This window comes from Ptychodera flava, chromosome 11 (genome assembly GCF_041260155.1).
Source record: "Ptychodera flava strain L36383 chromosome 11, AS_Pfla_20210202, whole genome shotgun sequence".
Classification (NCBI taxonomy): Eukaryota; Metazoa; Hemichordata; class Enteropneusta; family Ptychoderidae; genus Ptychodera; species Ptychodera flava.
Window position 1 is genome coordinate 15,989,129 of NC_091938.1, and position 18,835 is coordinate 16,007,963.

The window sequence follows — 18,835 nt, forward strand, 5'->3', positions numbered from 1 at the left end:
GGGATATGAATTCAAATAATCTTATGACTTTGTCATGTTGCTATGTATTTGTCAAAGGAAACCTAATTTGGAAATAGGCTATTGTGTTGAGATGTTGGGTTGTGGCCGTATCCACTAAAAGTCTTGATATGCATGCAAAGAAAGGGAGTCACCATGCCTACCTAACTGTTCCACAAATTCTGGTGGGAAAACTCTGGATGCAAAAGCTCGTCTGAAAATGTCTGAGAATTCCTTGTCCAGACCACCTATTCCCATCTTCTGGAAATCCCAGTCTGGGTTTATGATGGACTGATGGGCAACTTTCCTGTATTGAATGGAAAAATGTTACAAAGTTTTTTTAGTGTTGCTGGTCCACATTTACTGCGAGTTTGAATGCACATATGTTTGTATTTGGCCTTTGGGACACAATGACGCAAAAATAATCACAAAATTCCTAAATAATTTCAAATGTCTTCATATTCACGCAACAATTGTGCATTGATTTGCACAAAAAAAAACAAGGGATTTATCAATACCATAACTAATACCATGGCATCTTTAACACTGGAATTGAACAGCAATAAATTTAAAACTGCTATCATCGTATATTTTTCTGAGTAAGGTATAAAATATAATTGTACAGTATATTTTAACATTCAAAGGCTTTATGATTAAATCAGAGACTGCTGAGTATTTGTACCTATCTGCTAACACTTATAGGTCTTTCTGATGCAAGCCCCGCTGTACCGTATATCTTCCAATGGCTAAACATTATGCAGTCTATACAGATTATACTCAACATTGTAGTGCAGGAAGAGCAACGACTACTGAAATTTACATGTGTGACTGTACCACTATCATGAAACACAAACGTTCAAAGTCACATATTGCAAAACTCACCCCTTGGATTTTCCTGTCAATATAAGTGGAGAATCCTCGGCTTTTTCAAATATGACCTGAGTGTTAGGTAAGGATAATCCTAGATTTGTCTGAATGTAGATAAATCAAAAGCGAAATATTTAGTACACTTTTCACAGAGTAAAACAAACAAATAAATCATTATCAACAAAATTTGTTTTATTTTAATAGAAATGTGAATAAGTGTTTATTTTGGCTGATCTTGCTAGCCTGTTGTCCTCAAAACAGATTTCCAGGGCCGTACACTCAAAGTCACTTAGGATTCAAGTACTTCCAAAGACTCTTACTGCAATTTTCAAGGACCTTTTGAAGTCCAAAATACAATTTTCCAGGGACAGTAACATTTTTTTATCAATTTACAAATTATTTTTACCATATAATGACCGATTTTTGAAAATCATAGGTGACTTGTCAATGTTTTAGGAGTTTCCAGGACTCAATTGTACTTTCAAGAACTTTTCAACGACTCTCCTGGAGGCCTTGGGATTCAAGTACCTTCAGAAAGATTTTTTCAAGCATATGGCCATAGTTTCCTTCAAAGCTCTGGTGTACATTACAGACCAGCATTCATAAGAATGAAACAATAAAATGAGCCACTGATGGGATTAAATGAAAGTTTAGTGCTCTAATTATCAGCCCCCTATTCGCCACTTTAAAGTGTAGTAAACCCTTTGTCACTGGGAAAATGGGATTGTGCTAAAATGTATGTGGTGACAGAGCTACTGTAACCCTCATAGATGTTCAACACTTGAGCTTACTTTACGAGGTTTTCCAGATGACTTCTGTCCTTTCAATACTGCAACGTCAGCAACTGAAAATTATGAAAATACATATACATTAGTTGGAAGAGTTCAATGAAAAGATAATCAAACTAACGGTTTTCCACAAATTGAATTTTTATACAGTCAGTCCTGTGGCGATCACACAGTAATTCTTCTGGTCTTTTACTTTGAGTTACATGTCTAACATGCACAATCTGGTTTTATAATAAAGTAAAGTATAAGCCTCTGTAAATTAAACTGATTTGCCATTTTGCAATTAGTAAGGCTAACATGCAGGATATCTTTGTGAATGAAAAGTAAACATACTGGTACAGAGAATTAGAATAACAGCAATCATTGATCTGTATGCACTCCTAAATTAAATCACCAGGATTGATGGCAGGCACTGACAAATTGGTACAATAAATTGCAAATACAAGGTTGAATATGACATAACAATACCGGTACATACAAAGGCCACAAAAATGTCCTTTTTATTAATGATACAGTGTTGTACCAGGGTATAAGTTTTACATTCTATGACATTTTGAATATAGGTACCTATCAGGCTCAAGCAAATGTTTTCAGCTTATGCCTTCAGATTTGAAATCCATGGACGCTGACATGGAGGCAGAATATTTAACAAGAGTTAACACCTCCATATGGATATGTTCTCATTGTTGTAAGAAAGATACATTCACAGTGAGGTCATTCAACTCTTTCAACCAATTTTCCAAATTTACGATGGGGAATACTGATACAAAGAGTGAGTCAAAATCCAGAGTGAAAGGGTAATTGAAGAGACAAGGCACACACTTACCTTCCAAGTCCTTGACAACTAATCCTAACAGTTTCTTGTCTGAAAAGCTGAACACCAGCTGATCAAAAACAGTGAAAAAAACAGTATTTTCATCAGTCAACATCAAACAGCAGATTCATTTCTGAAGATGGCTTTTAAAATGAAACTACACCTAATAGCAAACAACTTTTCTTCATAATTTTCATTTTTAATACCTACATAAGGTTATTTAGTTGTCACTGAGTGCTGTCTTTGTTCTCATCAAGTGAAAGTCTACCAATTTTTTTTTACGACAGCAACCAACAATCTAAGGTCACTGTTTTATGTTTGCTGATATGTACAATGCTCCAAATATAAAGAAAAAAATTTAGGAAACTCTCTTTGAGAGAAACGAAATTATTGTTAAGAATAACATCAGTATGATGGTCGGCCATTCACAAAGATTGCATCCAGTTTTTGAAATATAAATATTATATGGAACCGTATACCACAGGCAACATCAGGATGTCATGGTAACTTGACTTTACTATTAGTAAATTTACCTACTATTTTCTCAAATCACTGAACTCAACATTATACCCTGGTAGAACCTTTCGCAAAAAGAAATTTAGTTTTGAGAATTTTTATGGTACCCTTTTTATTTAATTCTTAATTTTGACATTTTTTTCAACATTTAACATGAGATCAGAGCTTTAAGATTTCAATGTAGATCTATTCAATACCTGTTGTCCAACTGAGAAAGCTTGGTGTGGGAACTGCATCACAAATTCAGCTGCCATTTTGTCTGTGTCATAAGGATCTGTGGTTGTACTGGGAGAAAACCGTATTTTTTTAGAGTAAAAAACGACATCACAAACAAATATGTTTAGACTGCACATACATTTGTATGCGGTAAATAAGAAATATAATTCAACTGACAGTCAAAATCTTCCCACAAATCATAAAAAATTTATCCTGATTTGCTGTACATTGGGACCAGCCATGATGGTGTGAGGGTTAAATTGGATAGGATGTCCAATACGAAAGTCAACAAAGAATGGAACATTATTGTATTTTCATAATTTGCACAGCTCAGGGCAAACAATTTAAATCTAATAATCTTTTCAATCTATAAATGCAAGAAAATCCCTTGGGGATCAAGAAAAAAGAGCGTTTCTTCAAACAAATGACCTTTTTTCCAATTAACCAAAATTGACTGACATTGATATCAAGAACAGGCCCTGAGGTGCCGCAGGTTGATGAGACGGGGCCCAACAAATGGTAAAATATTGAAAAGGATCACTTTTTTATATTTGAAAATACAACTGTAATGATGGATAATCTCACTAATGGCCGAGTCTTGGTTATCTCCTTGAGTTAATCAAAGATCATAACACCTGCATGAAAAAATTTAAAGATTAATTTATGCATTGCATCTTGGCTAAATCAATGCTACAATCTGTTGTATGCAGTAGTATTCAAAAAAATATATGCTAAATAAATAGTTAGGTTCAAATTCTACAAATTTGCCGAATCATGTTGATTTAATTCATGCAGGAACTGTTGCCTAGCACCTAATTATTGCAACTTTTCTTTACCAACACGCTAAACACATATAAAGTCTTCATTTTATTTGTTCAAAATATTAAAACATTTGAGAGGAGACAGCAAGGGGAATTTAGTGACTTTAAACTCCCTTTTCAAAATGAACAATATTGTGTAGATCCAAGGAAGGAACAGAGATTTAACATTCCATACAGAGATTCTGCCATCCCTGAGGAAGCCCTGCACCATAAATATTGAACTATCTGATTTCTGCTACATGCACCATCTGCGTTTAGAATGTCATACCATAACACAATCCTGATAGCTTACATGTCCCAGGCGGCTCCAGTCTTACATAAAATTCCCAGGACACTAGCTTCACCACATGCATAACTACCTCAGACACTGCTAGGGTTCCTACAGTTGACTGCACTGTGTACACACTATGAAAAATCCCAGTTTTGCATTTTGTTCTATTTGTTCTATATGTACTCACAGAGTCCCAAAGAGGAAGCTGTCTTAAGGTAGCGACTCAGTTTCATTGTCACTTATTTTCAATCCTCATTTTCACAAAGAAGACGTGGTCACACACCCGACATGTGGTACTTTTTTTATCTGCTCGGTCACCGAAGAGTTCAGAAAATGTGTTAGTTTTTCAAAAACAGTGCGCATACGGCTGTTTTACTCAAAAACACGTGTTTTTTAGTTTTTTTACTCAAAAAAGTGTAAGTACAAATCTCCAATCGGCCTTGGTGATCTGTTTACGGCAATCGACGGCTGGGTATACTGGGCAAAAAACCGTGTCCCGGATTTTTGAAATTCGCTTTGTTTTCGCACAATGCACCTTCAAAGTGTCAACTTGACGTTTTTTGCATAAATTATCGGCCTTTGTTCACGTTTGTCAGGATATCTTCACTTCCAGGCCCTTTATCGGAAATCTGAGACACGGTCTTTCAGATATATTCATTCACTGTCCACAGGTGAAAAATCAGGCTAGTCTGTCCACGCGCCGCCGACTTATACTTATTTGAATAATGTACGCACTGCCAAAAACGGAACTGAGAAATCGACGATTTGTGTAAACGACCTATGCGTCACACATTGTGACCAAGAAGTCCGACTCGCGCACTATTTTCTGCGAATTTTCTTATACCAGGAATAAGTTGAAATATTTAGAGTCAGTTTTGGGAATTTTGAATATGTTTAGGATTGCAGATCGTGTGAAAATAGAAAGAAATTATACACTGAACTGGCAAATGCTTAGTGCCAGCAGTGGGTGGTATTTACACAACAAACACAGAGGGGTACTTAGCGATTTAATCCATTTTTGGAACGTTTAACTAGCATATTAACTGTATACTGTTAACTCAACGGTTACAATCTGGTTACCAGTGTTCACAGTCAAGACGAAGACGTCGAAACTTGTGTAAAGAAGTCTATCAGATCGAGATCTGTGTGCTGTCGTCGCGCGATCGCGTCGGGCATTCACTTGTTCTTGACTCAAGTATCTACTTCCTGTCTCGCGATCGGCAATTTATGCATGTTCTTTGTGAAAAGTGATTGTCAAGTTCATGTTAGCGCCGACACTGTGCGAACGGGACGTCACTTGCTAGTTTTCCTACCTCAAGATGAGACGAACACATGTAACTCTTGACAACATAAAATGTCTGTCGTATTTTCTTAGCTTTTGCACCGCACTGCAAACTTGTCGCCCTTCGTTACGACGGGAGAGATTGACTCATGTTATTTTTTCAAACTTTATTTATATGTGTTCTTGTACCGATTTTATCAAACTAATAATAATCACGCCGTAGCGTAAAACAGTGCAGGCTGTCATCGACAGCGTGTTCCGAGAGACAGAGTATCGACTAGTCTACAGTGGAGTCACTCGACTTGCGCAATACCAGAGCACACATAATTATTTCGGAGATTTTTACTTTTAGTCAAACTTTCGATGACTGACCTCATATAGCAAAAATTGCTAGTTTCAGCACTTCTAGAAGTTGAGCCGGGTTTGTTTTACGTTCAGTGTTGAGGTTCAGCTAGCAGCTGTGGAGTCTGCGGGTAATTGATAAGTTTAGACAACACGCACACAATAGCCTAATCATTTGTGAACCCTCGCAATTCACGTTTGACGTAATTTAATTTTTGGGTTATATTTAAAGAAAGAAAAGGCATGAAATAAAAAAAATATTTGCATTTCGTTTCGAAAAATTAGCAGATCGGTGAACTTGCTCTTGTGAATCTACATTATGTGTGTATGAACTCCTGCACTGGCTTGGGAAACTCCTTGACATAAATGTCACTTGTTGTCGGGTACGGTGTTGTTCAAGGTTTCTCAGCAGACACGAAAAGACTGCACGATAGAAAACTCGAGTTTAAAAATATAAGAGAACACGATACTAACACCAAGCATGTACAGCAAGAGTGATAAAATTATCGCAACTAACAGAAGTTTCATCTCGCTCAGGCTAATTGTTGGACTCGGGTATGCAATCAGCATAGCCTAATTCGAAAAGCAGCGTGTCAAATAGTTGTCTCCGTTATCGTCTGCGTCCTCGGCCAAATCTGACTCTTCACTGCATTCTTGATCGTTATTGCAGGGAGTATGAGCCAAAGTCGGACTGTTTTACATTTAAATCGACCTTTGCGCACGTTGCCGTCTTTTTCAGGTCCACTTTTGTGGACCTCGCTTGCTTTTTCGACGGTACGGAGCGCGAGCGCCGGCTTTGGTCTGCTCGACGTGTTTGCCGTACCGATACATGCGGAGTTCAAAACGCTGAGCATAACGTTGAAGCTAGCGCATGCGCACTATACCGCAAAGCCTATACATAATCTCTGCGTGTTTATCAAAGATATCGTGGTCGGTAATCCGCGACCGTTAAGACAAAAGGGAAATAATGGCACGCGGTGTAGCTGATAGTTTGCCATTTTAGTAATATTTCAGGAATTTCCCGGTACGATGTGACCCAACACCTTTCCCCAAAAGAAAGACCACGTGTCAGTGGTTCGAAATTTGAAATAAAAAAAAAATTGCTAAAATTGACCTTTGAACCTGAGTCGCATCGTTAAATCTTTCATATTGACTAAAGAAAGTAGTGCTTTTTCTAGATTCCTCAAGAGCTTCATTTTAAATACATGGCTACTTGCCAATATTTTCATACCTGCTGACCACAATTACCTGGGATATTTCATTTCCATATGCTAAATTATTTACAGTTACAACAATAATTTTTGCTCTGATTAAAAACACACAATAACTACAGAAGCAAAAGAGGGCATTATCTGAGATGTACAAATAATAAATCTATACAAGCCACATGCCAAAATCTGTGCAAATATTAATACAGAACAATAGTTGTACCTTTGGAGGCTTTGAAAAATTTTTCAAGCTTCTTTGGTCATATGAGGATTCAGCCATGTAAAACTAATCAAAGTATGTTTAGCCCAAAACCTTTAAGTTAATCAGAAGTTTTGTATCCAACAGTTTGATACACAGGATTGACTTGTTATAATGAAAGAATATGCAAAACAATTTTCTATTATTCGGTATGTTATCTGAATATAAGGAATCAAAGCTTGGGAGTCAATAAACCAGTATTGCAACTTTTTTGTAATTTTTCACTTACTTTTTCTTCTGCAGGAAATCTGCCTCTAGTGTTATACATCCTAGGTACTGTTTGTTGGGATCAAATCTGTATGGACTTACTGGAATTAAAGTTTGGAGACGAATGAGAAATGATTATTATAACAGATTTGTATAAAATAAGTATGTAATGCGTGATTTTAGGTAGGTGGATATTCTGTGTCGATAACGAATTATCATATGATTTGCATATTCAACTGATTTGCATCATGGAAATTTGCAAAAATTAATGGATTTTGTTTAATACATGGAGCACTGCTGCTGTCAACAAGCAGTTTTCACTAATAGGTACTGTTCTATGGATTTAAAACAGAGAAAAAAATGGAGCCAAATTCAGCATTTGTTGAATTGGGTCACTCAAGGATTGTACTGTATGTAGCTAATTGGTGCTACACAAAATAACATCAAGGTACCAAATACTAACTTAGAGAAACCTGCTAAGCATTATCAAGGAATCAATATCATATCTGGGTCAGAGTAGGATGTCAAATTCTGAAAAATCAACAATATTCATAAATTTCCATTTATTGTAAGTCAAAAACAGGAATTACCTTCAATGTCTTGATTTAGTGATAGCACTCCCCATTTCCTCTGAAATGAAAGCCAAAAAAATCTTTAGAATTAATGATTTTATTGTGCAAGGATACTCAATGCAATAATGTGTCATAGACTTACACTGTTGCCAGGGAACATGTCATGTCTTTATTGCTTGAGTGATTGCTTAAGTATGCCTCTCTTTTCCTGCAAATTCAGAAGTTCAATCTGAACCCTGTGTGGGTGTATTTGGAAATGGCTTTTTATCACTTCCAAAGTCATTCATTTTAATAACTGATACATTAGAAGATTTATCATGCCCAGCGCTTATATCAATTGAAGCATGATGTGTCCTGCTTTTGTGCTATTGAACTTGCCAATAACGAGGGACTCTATCATATATGAACAGTTGCTGTGTGTGTCTGGTATACAAAGTATTTGTGGATTTTCATGGAAGTTCTACAAAATCGACTTCAGGAAAAGTGAACACCAGAGATATGTGTGCTTGTACTGTACTTGGCCTGTTCCTATGTAGTCAATAATTCAACTTCTGGTCATTTGCTCAATCACTGTCATGTGGATATGGCTTTCTGTTCTTGCAAAGACTTAGAGTTATGAATAATTCAAACTTCTACCGTACAGCTTCATGAGTGTACGTGTTATTGACCCAAATCTTGCATGTATTGCCGGCCTAACTGACATTTGCCCATTTAAGAAAACTGCATATTTGATTTGCATGGCCTGTGTGTTTTATTCCAAGAGTGTTTTTCAACTGTGCTCATTAATCCTTGAGGCAAAGTATAATAGCTTGATGTGTGTATGTGGGAATTTTATACTATACCTGAGCAAAAGCACCCTAAATAACACAGTACACTTGCACATATATTGCATCTGGTACTCATAATTAATTTCTTGATTACCGCCCTTGTATACAGTACCAAAACTGCACCATGTTACATTTTCTGTAACTAAATGTACTCTTTAACATTTGTCTATTTCATGTCATATTCAATAAAAAGCCCCATTCATTACTCAATAAACACTTAGTGTCACAATAAAATCCAGAATTACATGTACTTTACAATTATTGATTTATGTACTCAGTTCACCTTTGACCTTCTAGAGGATGCCACATTGGAAAATTACACACACAGGCTGATGGTGTAACAATGCACTCACTTATTTATGCATCAATTATTATGAGAGTTGTTCTGCTGAAGCTGAATCAAACTAAAGCATATTTCTGTTTTACAGTAAAATAAATTGTGCGAGTGAATAACGTTCTTGTTGAACAAGAACCTGGTTCATGTTGCCATAAATGTACTGAGATTGTACAGTTTGGAGTCTGTACTCTGATGTTTGGTATGAATTAAAATCAAGATTATGAAAGAACCTATCAGAGAATTATTTAAATTTACGAAAGAAGCTATGAGGGAATTATTAAAGTTAAATTGCAATGATACAGAATGCCCTGCCACTCAGAACTTGAGATCCTGGGACGTAACACGTAGGCACTGTCAGTATCCCAATGGCAAGTCAGTGTACAGACAACTGATGGAAAAGCAACGCTGATAGCAAAGCTCTATTGAAAACGGCACCAATCAATACTCTGAAGGCCGAGAAGCTCAAGGCTGGAATTAGATTAACTCATAGTTACTATTGCCTAAAGCCGAGCATATTACAAACCACTAATTCCTCTGCTGAAGATCACTCTGAAGCCAACCGACTGCAAAATCTCTACCGCTAATGAGTTCATCTGACCTAAATACTGCTGGCTGTAACACACTTGCTATATATTTCCCTTGACTCCCCATGAATGGAGAAATACTGGCAATAGGAATCTTCATTAAATTTTCAGCTGACATCAGAAATGGGACATTTGAAAATCTCTTTGAGCTTGTCTTGTGGGAATAAATTCACAAAGCCACATTTTAGCTGCAATGCCTATATCTTTTTTCAATAGGTTTCAAGAATATTTGGTGTTAACAAGATTATTTTCAATTATCTGTAAAATATAATGTACCGTACTGTGTCAGATAAATGTATAAGCACTATGTAAATTAGTTTGCTGGGTTTGCAATAGTGTGCTTATTTGCACACTGGGAAATATTCCATCATGGAGGAATTAGTTTCCAAATCAAGGCTTACACAGGGTATTCATTGGCACTGTGCTGATACAGTGAATTCAAGCATAGAATTGAATGGAGCTTGCCTTCACACCTGATTGGACCTCTGTCTGGTCTCTGTGAATGCAAAGCAACATTTCTGTACATTCTGGAACTGCGACTACAACCTGGACACTTACAAATCTCTGTGGATATCGAAGCTCAATCCATTATCCATCAGATTCATCAGGGCGTTCAGACACAAAATGTCAATATCCTTCAAAGATTTATGACAGACTCAAGAAATCATTCCTGACAAGTAATTTCAGTGACCATACTGAAAGCACTCAAGTATTCCATGAATCATTATATTGGGGCTATATATTTCATATTTTATATGCATAACTATGTGATAGTGACAAAAAATTACACACATATATTTTCATAGATGTAATGCAATACTTCCGCATAAAATATGGGTTACGTGTTGCTGAAAAGAAAATATATGACTTCATCTACACTTTGTTTCCATGGTTAAGGTAAAAATTGTGATATCGTATACTGCTTTGTGACCATATAAAAACATATATCATCTAAGCTGCATTTGTGTTCTTTTCAATATTTCCACAGGAATGATATTGAAAAATACAGGAGAAAAAAGACTTTAACCGAGATCAGGGATGGCTGTTGTCATTTTGATACAAAACTTTACGTTTGCTTATGAGAATTCCAATGATATTAGAAGGTTTTTAAAGCCCACTGAAAATATTCAAAAGACACGCCAAAAGGCAGGTGCTACAATGTATAAACTGTAGTATTATTGCAATAAAATGAATCCCCTGGGGCTTTTGCACCATAATTCATAATACTATTATAATAAAACAAGGCAATATCTTCCATGTAAATTGTACAAGTACTATTTTCTCTGAAGTAGTTTTGACATGGAGATCTTGCCAATATCCTGAAATGACACTTCTAAACAGGGCAATTACATAAAGCACATGAAACCAAGCAATCACTAGCTACACTACCCTGCAACTTTTCATTTCCTAAACCAGATTTCAATGTCTTTCACTCCTTTCTGAGAATTTCACGATCCACGACGCTGAACCACATTTTTCACATTTCATCCACTGTCTATACACACTATACAATATCATACACTATTCAACTGTTTGCTGATTAAGGCTGTATGAGATTTCAACAGCCGCGGTAATAAAATGTATTATTCATACCTGTCCTGGTCTGCTTGCAAAGTAATACTTAATTTCATTTTAATACGCTTAAACGGCCTTTAAAATGAAGCCATGTGAAACCCTATCTTCAGACATACAAAAACAATTACTACATGATTTATACAGAATTTTATGAAAGTACATTCATTTGACAAAATTACATTTGACATTTGAAGTACAAAGTTCATACAGGTAACACGAGAACATGAGTATTTACTCCATGTACTAGGGATGTTATGTGCAGGACTATATTAAAATTTTCCTATTTCTGCATGTGAATTTTGCCTTCATCTTTATCAACTCCCCTGCATTCTGGTTCAGCTGGCTGGGAGCCGACTTTGGCCCTGAACTCCAGAATTCTTCATGCACACATATCAGCCTCTGATGACTAGATTTTGAAAACTTTCTGCAATTTGGCTAATTTAACCAATTTTGCTCGGTAGGGCATCCTTCAGCATAATCAACAGGCGCAATTACAGCATAGAGTTTAATACGGACGGTACTGTGTTTTAGATGCTATCATTGCCGCTCAACTCATCCATTTTGTCAGTAGCAGTACGCACTGATGTTATCACGGCTACAATTGATGTCATCTGTTGTAAGGTACACATGCTGCAAGGCAAAATTAGTTAACACATCTTGTTTGCATTAGTTTTCATAAATGCACAGTAAACATCAGCATTAAATCAGAATTTTCCATTCAAATTAAAAGCCTTTCCACCAAATATTGCAGACCTCAGCAATACTGAAATATTTTGCAAATGAAAGACGCCTCAGAGCTTGCTACGTGGTCCCTTCGTCCTGACTGATACATTCATATGATTGACTTCTCCAGAATGTGACAATAATCTACCATGTTGACTCACAAACTCGGCATTCTGACACATATTACGTGAGATTGTCAAAGATGCCGTTGTCCACACAAGAGGATGATTAATGTGATTGTATCCACTGTGATCAAATGACATCACCTAATTGTCATAAATTACTTATCATTACTGAATTCAAACAACTACACATATTATGACACACAATACTTTACACACAAAATTTAATTAAAACAATATGAAATCGTCCCCTTTTATAATATCACTCTACTCACTTTGAAAACGCGCTTTCTGTTTCTAAAGTCAATGTTTACCTGGCGCTTGTTACGACTTTGCAAATTAACCCAGAAACAGCTAATAGCACTGAGGGAACCGTCCAGTTCCTAGCAGACAACTGAATCCCTTTAAATTATCCAATACATCACAGCAAAATCTGATAGCTCATCCATGGTACAGTGCCTGGCAATCTCTTTACATTATTCATAACTCGATTTCAACATCAATTTATGGGACAATTGCTTCTTTTATTCACAGACGGATTCAACCAAGACAGGGAGCGATTCCCCAGTGAGCACCATGTGTGTATTCACAATCACGCACACCATTGAGTGTGTGCTAACAAATGATTCCTTATATTTATCTTTTTACGGAATAGCAATATTGTTAATAAGTTACATCTTCATTGCTTCAAATTATTGATTTCATATCAATCTGTATTAAACTTTTTATCATGATCTAAGAAGTGAAGTGAATTTCATGATTCTTTAGTCTACCCACAATTATTTTCTCAATATTACAGTCATTGATGTCCCATGTAATAAATAATATTACAAAAAACATTTCAGGATCTGAAAATCAATAAATTACACTACATCACCTGGCAAATGTGGCAAAAAAGTGAACAGATCTCAATAAATTGTACAATGTTTTTTTATAAAGAGAAATAATAGATATTTAGAAATAATAAATATTTCTGATTTCAGAAATAATATTGATTCTCATAAAATCATATAGCAATCTTGAAATACTTCATACAATTTTTTTTCATGAAAGCATTCTGTAAAATTGGTGTACCGTGTTCAACTTCTAGTGGCACTGAGAGAGAATGCTTGGCTGGGACAGAAATACCTGATTGAATCCAGAGTTTCATGAACCTATTTTGGGCAATGAATTACTTGCTCAGCATCCGATGAATCAATAAGAGTTCCTTCTCTGTTACCGCAAGATTAATGAAATCTGAAATCCGAGCCGAGACTTGGCTACGTTACATGTACCAGTAATTGTCTACTTATTCAAGAAGCTCAGCTGCACTCTCTGTCTGTAGGCTGCAATTTCTCTGCCGTACCTGGGATGAATTTCAGAGCTACTGAGCCTGACAAGTTTCTCACCCAAAGGAGAGAATTCATTTTCTAAAAGCATCAGTCCTGGAAGCATCACTTCATGACATACTGCCCATCCTATCTGATTCTCCACTACATGTACCTAAAGGAACTTTTTAATGAACAGACCATATTTGCTTTTGCTGGCAATTCCTTTCCATAGAAACTGTAAGTTCAAGTTCATCTAAATGTTGGCAAATGGCTCTATCAATTCACTGATTCACATTTTCACTTTACCGGAAGTCAAACTGTGAAATCCCATTCTCACCTTTTAATTCGATCTATGGAGTGGTTCTCCCATCTGCCCACATAACTTTACTTTCATGTTTTACGTTCTGTATAAATTGCTCAAAATCTCTTTTACCCTGAACCGACTTAGTGGTACCATGTAATCAACCACATCCTAATGCACTCCACTAGTGTTTTGTGTCTGCAACATAGCAGTAGGACATCTGCAATGTAACATGAACATATTTTTGCCTCTTGTTGAACAGGTCCTCCTGAGATCCAGCACTGATACTGCTCAAGCTGATGACTTGCATGCTGTGTATTTCATAAGTGTATCTATGATACTTTTGTTTACATATTATACCATCTACGGTATATCAGATGACTTGCACATTATACATATCGTTATTTCAAAATATATTTAATGCCCAATATCACTTAATACCTACACTTTTAAAGGTACAGTATAATGCGCCTTGGGAACAGACATTCAGACTTTCAATTTTTTACAATTCTTTTCTGATCTACCACTTGTTGGGAATCATGTTAAAGCTCTTCCAGTAAGAAAAATTTTCACCGTCTTAGGTTTTTGAAAATTGAAAATCTTATTTTTCTTCACAGAGTTCACACAGGGATGGTTGCCATTTTGAATTTCAAATATTGGTAAAAGTCAGATATTTTCTTACTGAACTTTGCATTGTGACGCCTGATTTTTATCCTTGATTTGGTAAAAGTACGATTGAAAGTTTCTTTTCATAGTAGACGTACAGCAATTTTAAAAATCAATGACACCGTCAATGACGCTGTACCTTCTCTAATGTGTGGCCAGGTCAGGTAATTGGTTGTTGGCATGGAGTTATTGGTAAATAGTTGATGATGTAGGGGCATGAGGTGAGATATGGACCCAAAGAACCCAAAAGATGATTAAATACATCAATCAAAAAAAATTCTAAGCTACAGTATAAACTGCCTAAAGATAGTTCAGTGTGGAAAAAAGGTTAAATAATTCAGAAATAAGAATTAACAGTCCAAAATAGTAATGACACACTTCCCTACTGACCTGAGTGCATGTGAAATACACAACCTGGCATCTGTAAATTAAATGTATACCAAGTGATCATTTTAAGTCACTTTTAACTGTTTTTAAGGGATATTCCAAAGAGTCCTGTGGAAATGATGAAAAATGCTTATCTGGTCTTGTGTTTGTAAAACCTCATGGTTGATAATTGTCATAGTATTCAAAAGAAATTGAAAGTGAAGAAATTACTGTTTTTTATAGGCATATTTTCCTTGAAATACATGATCGTGTAAAGAATATATGCTAAAAGTGTTTAAGAGTAAATTTCTTTTCAAAAAATAATTTAATCTGTGACCAAAGGATTTTTATTCTTTGAGTTTACAAATTCAAACATTGCAATTTGTTCAATCATCTTGTGCAGTGCAAAATTTATAAAATGACTGAAAAATAAAAAAAATTAGCAGAATTACAGTCTTTGTGATGTAAAATTATGGGTTGACATCACGATAATTGTTAATATGTTCGAAGTACTTTCTATAATTTAAAAAAGAAAAGTTCATGCAGAAACGGTAACATATATTGTCAGCAATGTAGTGTTAATTTTGACTTTACATCAAAATATGCCTTTGCTGGATACCAAATATGTAGGGCGAAATATTAAAATCAGCCGTGTTCAGCAAAATCCACACAACAGCACTGATTCTTTTCTAATTTGATTTGATTTGCTTATGTTATCCTTGTATGACAGTCAGTACAATATGGAACTTGAACACAACACAGTGAATAAGTATGCTGTAAATGAAATGGTGTGGCTGCATCCACATGCAGCAATAGGAGTGCCTTTGTCTCTCACCCCTCATTTCCAACCTGTCCAATCCCTGAAAAAATAGTTTGGTCTTATATTATAATGTTAATAATTTCTGTATTTGTTAAAATGTGCGCATCTCAAAAACTTTTGATCATAAACATTTTCATTGTTTTTTATAGCTGACCAGTCAGTTAACCTGTTTATTTTGAATATTGCGCATTTTTTCTCAGTATTTGACATTTTCAGAATAGCTTCTTATTCAATTTGTCATTTTCTAAAAGTTAAAATGCTCCTTTGTGTGGTCAAGCTTTCCACAAGCATCAAATGTTGTACTTCATATAGGAAGGTCTGCCTCTAGAGGGCGGGCATCATGAATAGTGTTTGTTAGTTATTTCCTCCACATAAACTTCTGATTGTACTGTAAACATTGAACATGGCCGACGTCCGATTTTCCTGTCTAAAACTTTCACTCATTTTCATTCATATGACTCTGATACTCAAGGAAACGATTGGGAAGAAAGAGTTATCTTGAAATATTGAGGTACTCGCCGATATTTTGCAAAATTAAATGAGAAAAAATGCAAGGAAAATGCCGACAGGCTTACACAAAGACCGTTTTCAGACTCAGAGGCATATGATCATCTGCAGATTATGCAACAGGCCCATATCACGTGAGGCCATGAGGGGATATCCACGCAACTCAGTACCAAACACTAGCGCACACAGGGTGAGCAAACACAAAGTGAGTACCCCTAAAGTTACTGTAGCTCAGTAGTCTGTAATAGATCGTAGTCAACTAAGAACCTTGGAGAAAGGCTTACATGTAACACTGTGGCTTATGCCACTAAGTCCCTTTTGATTTTTGTCACAGCTCAAAATCGTTCTCCTACACCTCAACCTGAACCATGAACACCCCCACCAGTTTATGATATGACCCATCACAATGGCATAACGTCAACGGATCTTGACAGACGGAAGTATTGACAGACGGAAGTAGTTGACACCAGCATACTGGTTTTCAACTCTAATACCTTCTCTGTCTATAAATAGACACGAGAAGGTAAAAATCAATGACACCATTCTCACAAATTGCCTTTGATTAATAATCTCTTTAAAAACATCTGGCTAAGAATTCTGTACCCAACAGGCTACTGCATTGGTACTCACTATAACGAAGCTACTGTACATAGGAAGTCATCAGTGCAGGTTTTGTATTCACAGTCACATATCCACTATGATACTACGCAGTATGTGAAGTCCTACAATCATCACCTGAGACACTTCCACAGAATGAGACGGATTTCACACGATCAACGACCAGCCATCATTCCTGGTTCTGCATTCACTGTGACAGGCAATTACAGTGTTTAATGTACGGTGTGTCGATTCCCATCAAAGACTGTGACGTTTCAAGGGACGGTAATGGACAGTGTTGGATTTCTGCTAAGTGTGTCGGGCATTACTGTACTAATCCATACTGGCAGGAGTTTCTTGCAGTTGCAGCTGACACATCATAGCTAAATTCACGGAGTACAGTCAAACCCTACAGCAAGTTTCCATCTTTTTTTCTCTGCTGACTGAAGTACTTTCCACAGGCAAATATTTATTCATCATTTTGCAAGCAATAAAATTTGCATTTATCATTCAATGCAAGAATTGAAAATTTCGGTGGTATATGGTACATGTATATACATGTATCTTTTAAATAAAGAACACCATTTGTAAAATTTTGCTGATATTGAGGAATTTATGCCAGTAGAATTTTCACTGGAGTTTTAGCTAACTATACAGCATTTTTTCAAGGACAAAACTTGAAAAAACTTATAATTAAAAGATATCATCTGCAGCAAATATGGATACAACACATGAAGTTGTAATATTTGAAAACATTTGTGTTTTCAATTATGGCTATACGCTCAAGCATTAACTATTGTTCCTTTCATAGTGAAAATATCAATGGGGTAGCAGATACGTCATAGTATTGCATTGTACAGTATATTAATCTTACGTGAGCACTGAATGTGGATATGTTGCGGAAATTGGCAAGCATGGGCACTTTTCACCACACGTTTGTTCATTTGCAACCCACACACTTGCACAGTGTAAGGGTTGGCGACACAAATCACTCTACCGTATGTATTAAAATAAATGTATTTCCCTATGAACACACTGGAAGGACATAAAAAAAGACGCCATTATTGCCATTAAACCAGTAACAGCATATTTATCAAGTTATTTCAAGCCACAGCTGCATTCATGATTTTCTGCCATAATGATACACCTGAGTTCTAAATCCTATTGCACCCACAGACACTCGTATTATGAAATCCCATCCATTACGTATAGGGTTGATTTAGCTGTTCAAAATCAGTCTCTATCGACCAAGCAATATCATTATCACTGGCACTGTCTGTGCATGACACAGAATGAGAGGGCCTATCCCTGTTTATGCAAACCATTTTGATACCAATACACATCTTCACCTGATCAATGATACAAGGAAGGCAAATAATTATTTAAAGAAATATCTCATAGAAAATAATATTTTCTGAAATTACAGAAAGTCATACAGCAACTGTACAGTATAGACTGCATGCAATTTGTCATGGTAATATAATGTCATTTACATCATCCTTTTTGATGTAACTTTATTGCCAGCTTGTAGTCTGTATAGCATGATCTACAAAACCCTTTTACACAGAAAATGCAATTTACTGTCGCTTCACCTTGCACAGCGGTTGTGCTCATGTATTGACAAATCTGAATAGACTACAGGATCACCTGATGGGTACATTTATGATATAATGCAGCACCATATGGGCTGACAGAATTGCAATGAAAATCACTGTGACATTTCAGCACAGTGACAATGTCCTGCACTGTATGAGCCAACTCCTTATGCCGCCAGGATTGTAAATATTCACATAAATTCAAGCAAATTTATACACAGTCTCGGCAAAATATCTTCCTTTTTGGCAGTGAGACGACTATTTTCACTTTAAAAAAAACAATACCTGCATTGGTGATATTTCATTTCCTAGCCCATGGCAGCATATTGAAATGTCTACACCCTA

At 36.1% G+C, this 18,835-nt stretch overlaps 1 protein-coding gene across 2 annotated transcripts in view; it reads right to left on the reverse strand.

Moving 5' to 3' along the window:
* LOC139143611 (vesicle-fusing ATPase-like) overlaps positions 1-18,835 on the reverse strand; it is a 41,370-nt gene that overhangs the window by 18,396 nt on the left and 4,139 nt on the right. For both annotated transcript variants that reach the window (XM_070714078.1, XM_070714077.1), the window contains exons 4-10: positions 8,179-8,218; positions 7,611-7,689; positions 3,180-3,267; positions 2,479-2,536; positions 1,656-1,708; positions 880-968; positions 162-304 (exon numbers count right to left, since the gene is read on the reverse strand). In XM_070714078.1, the coding sequence (XP_070570179.1) occupies positions 162-304; positions 880-968; positions 1,656-1,708; positions 2,479-2,536; positions 3,180-3,267; positions 7,611-7,689; positions 8,179-8,218 (550 nt within the window). The remainder of the gene's footprint in view (positions 1-161; positions 305-879; positions 969-1,655; positions 1,709-2,478; positions 2,537-3,179; positions 3,268-7,610; positions 7,690-8,178; positions 8,219-18,835) is intronic.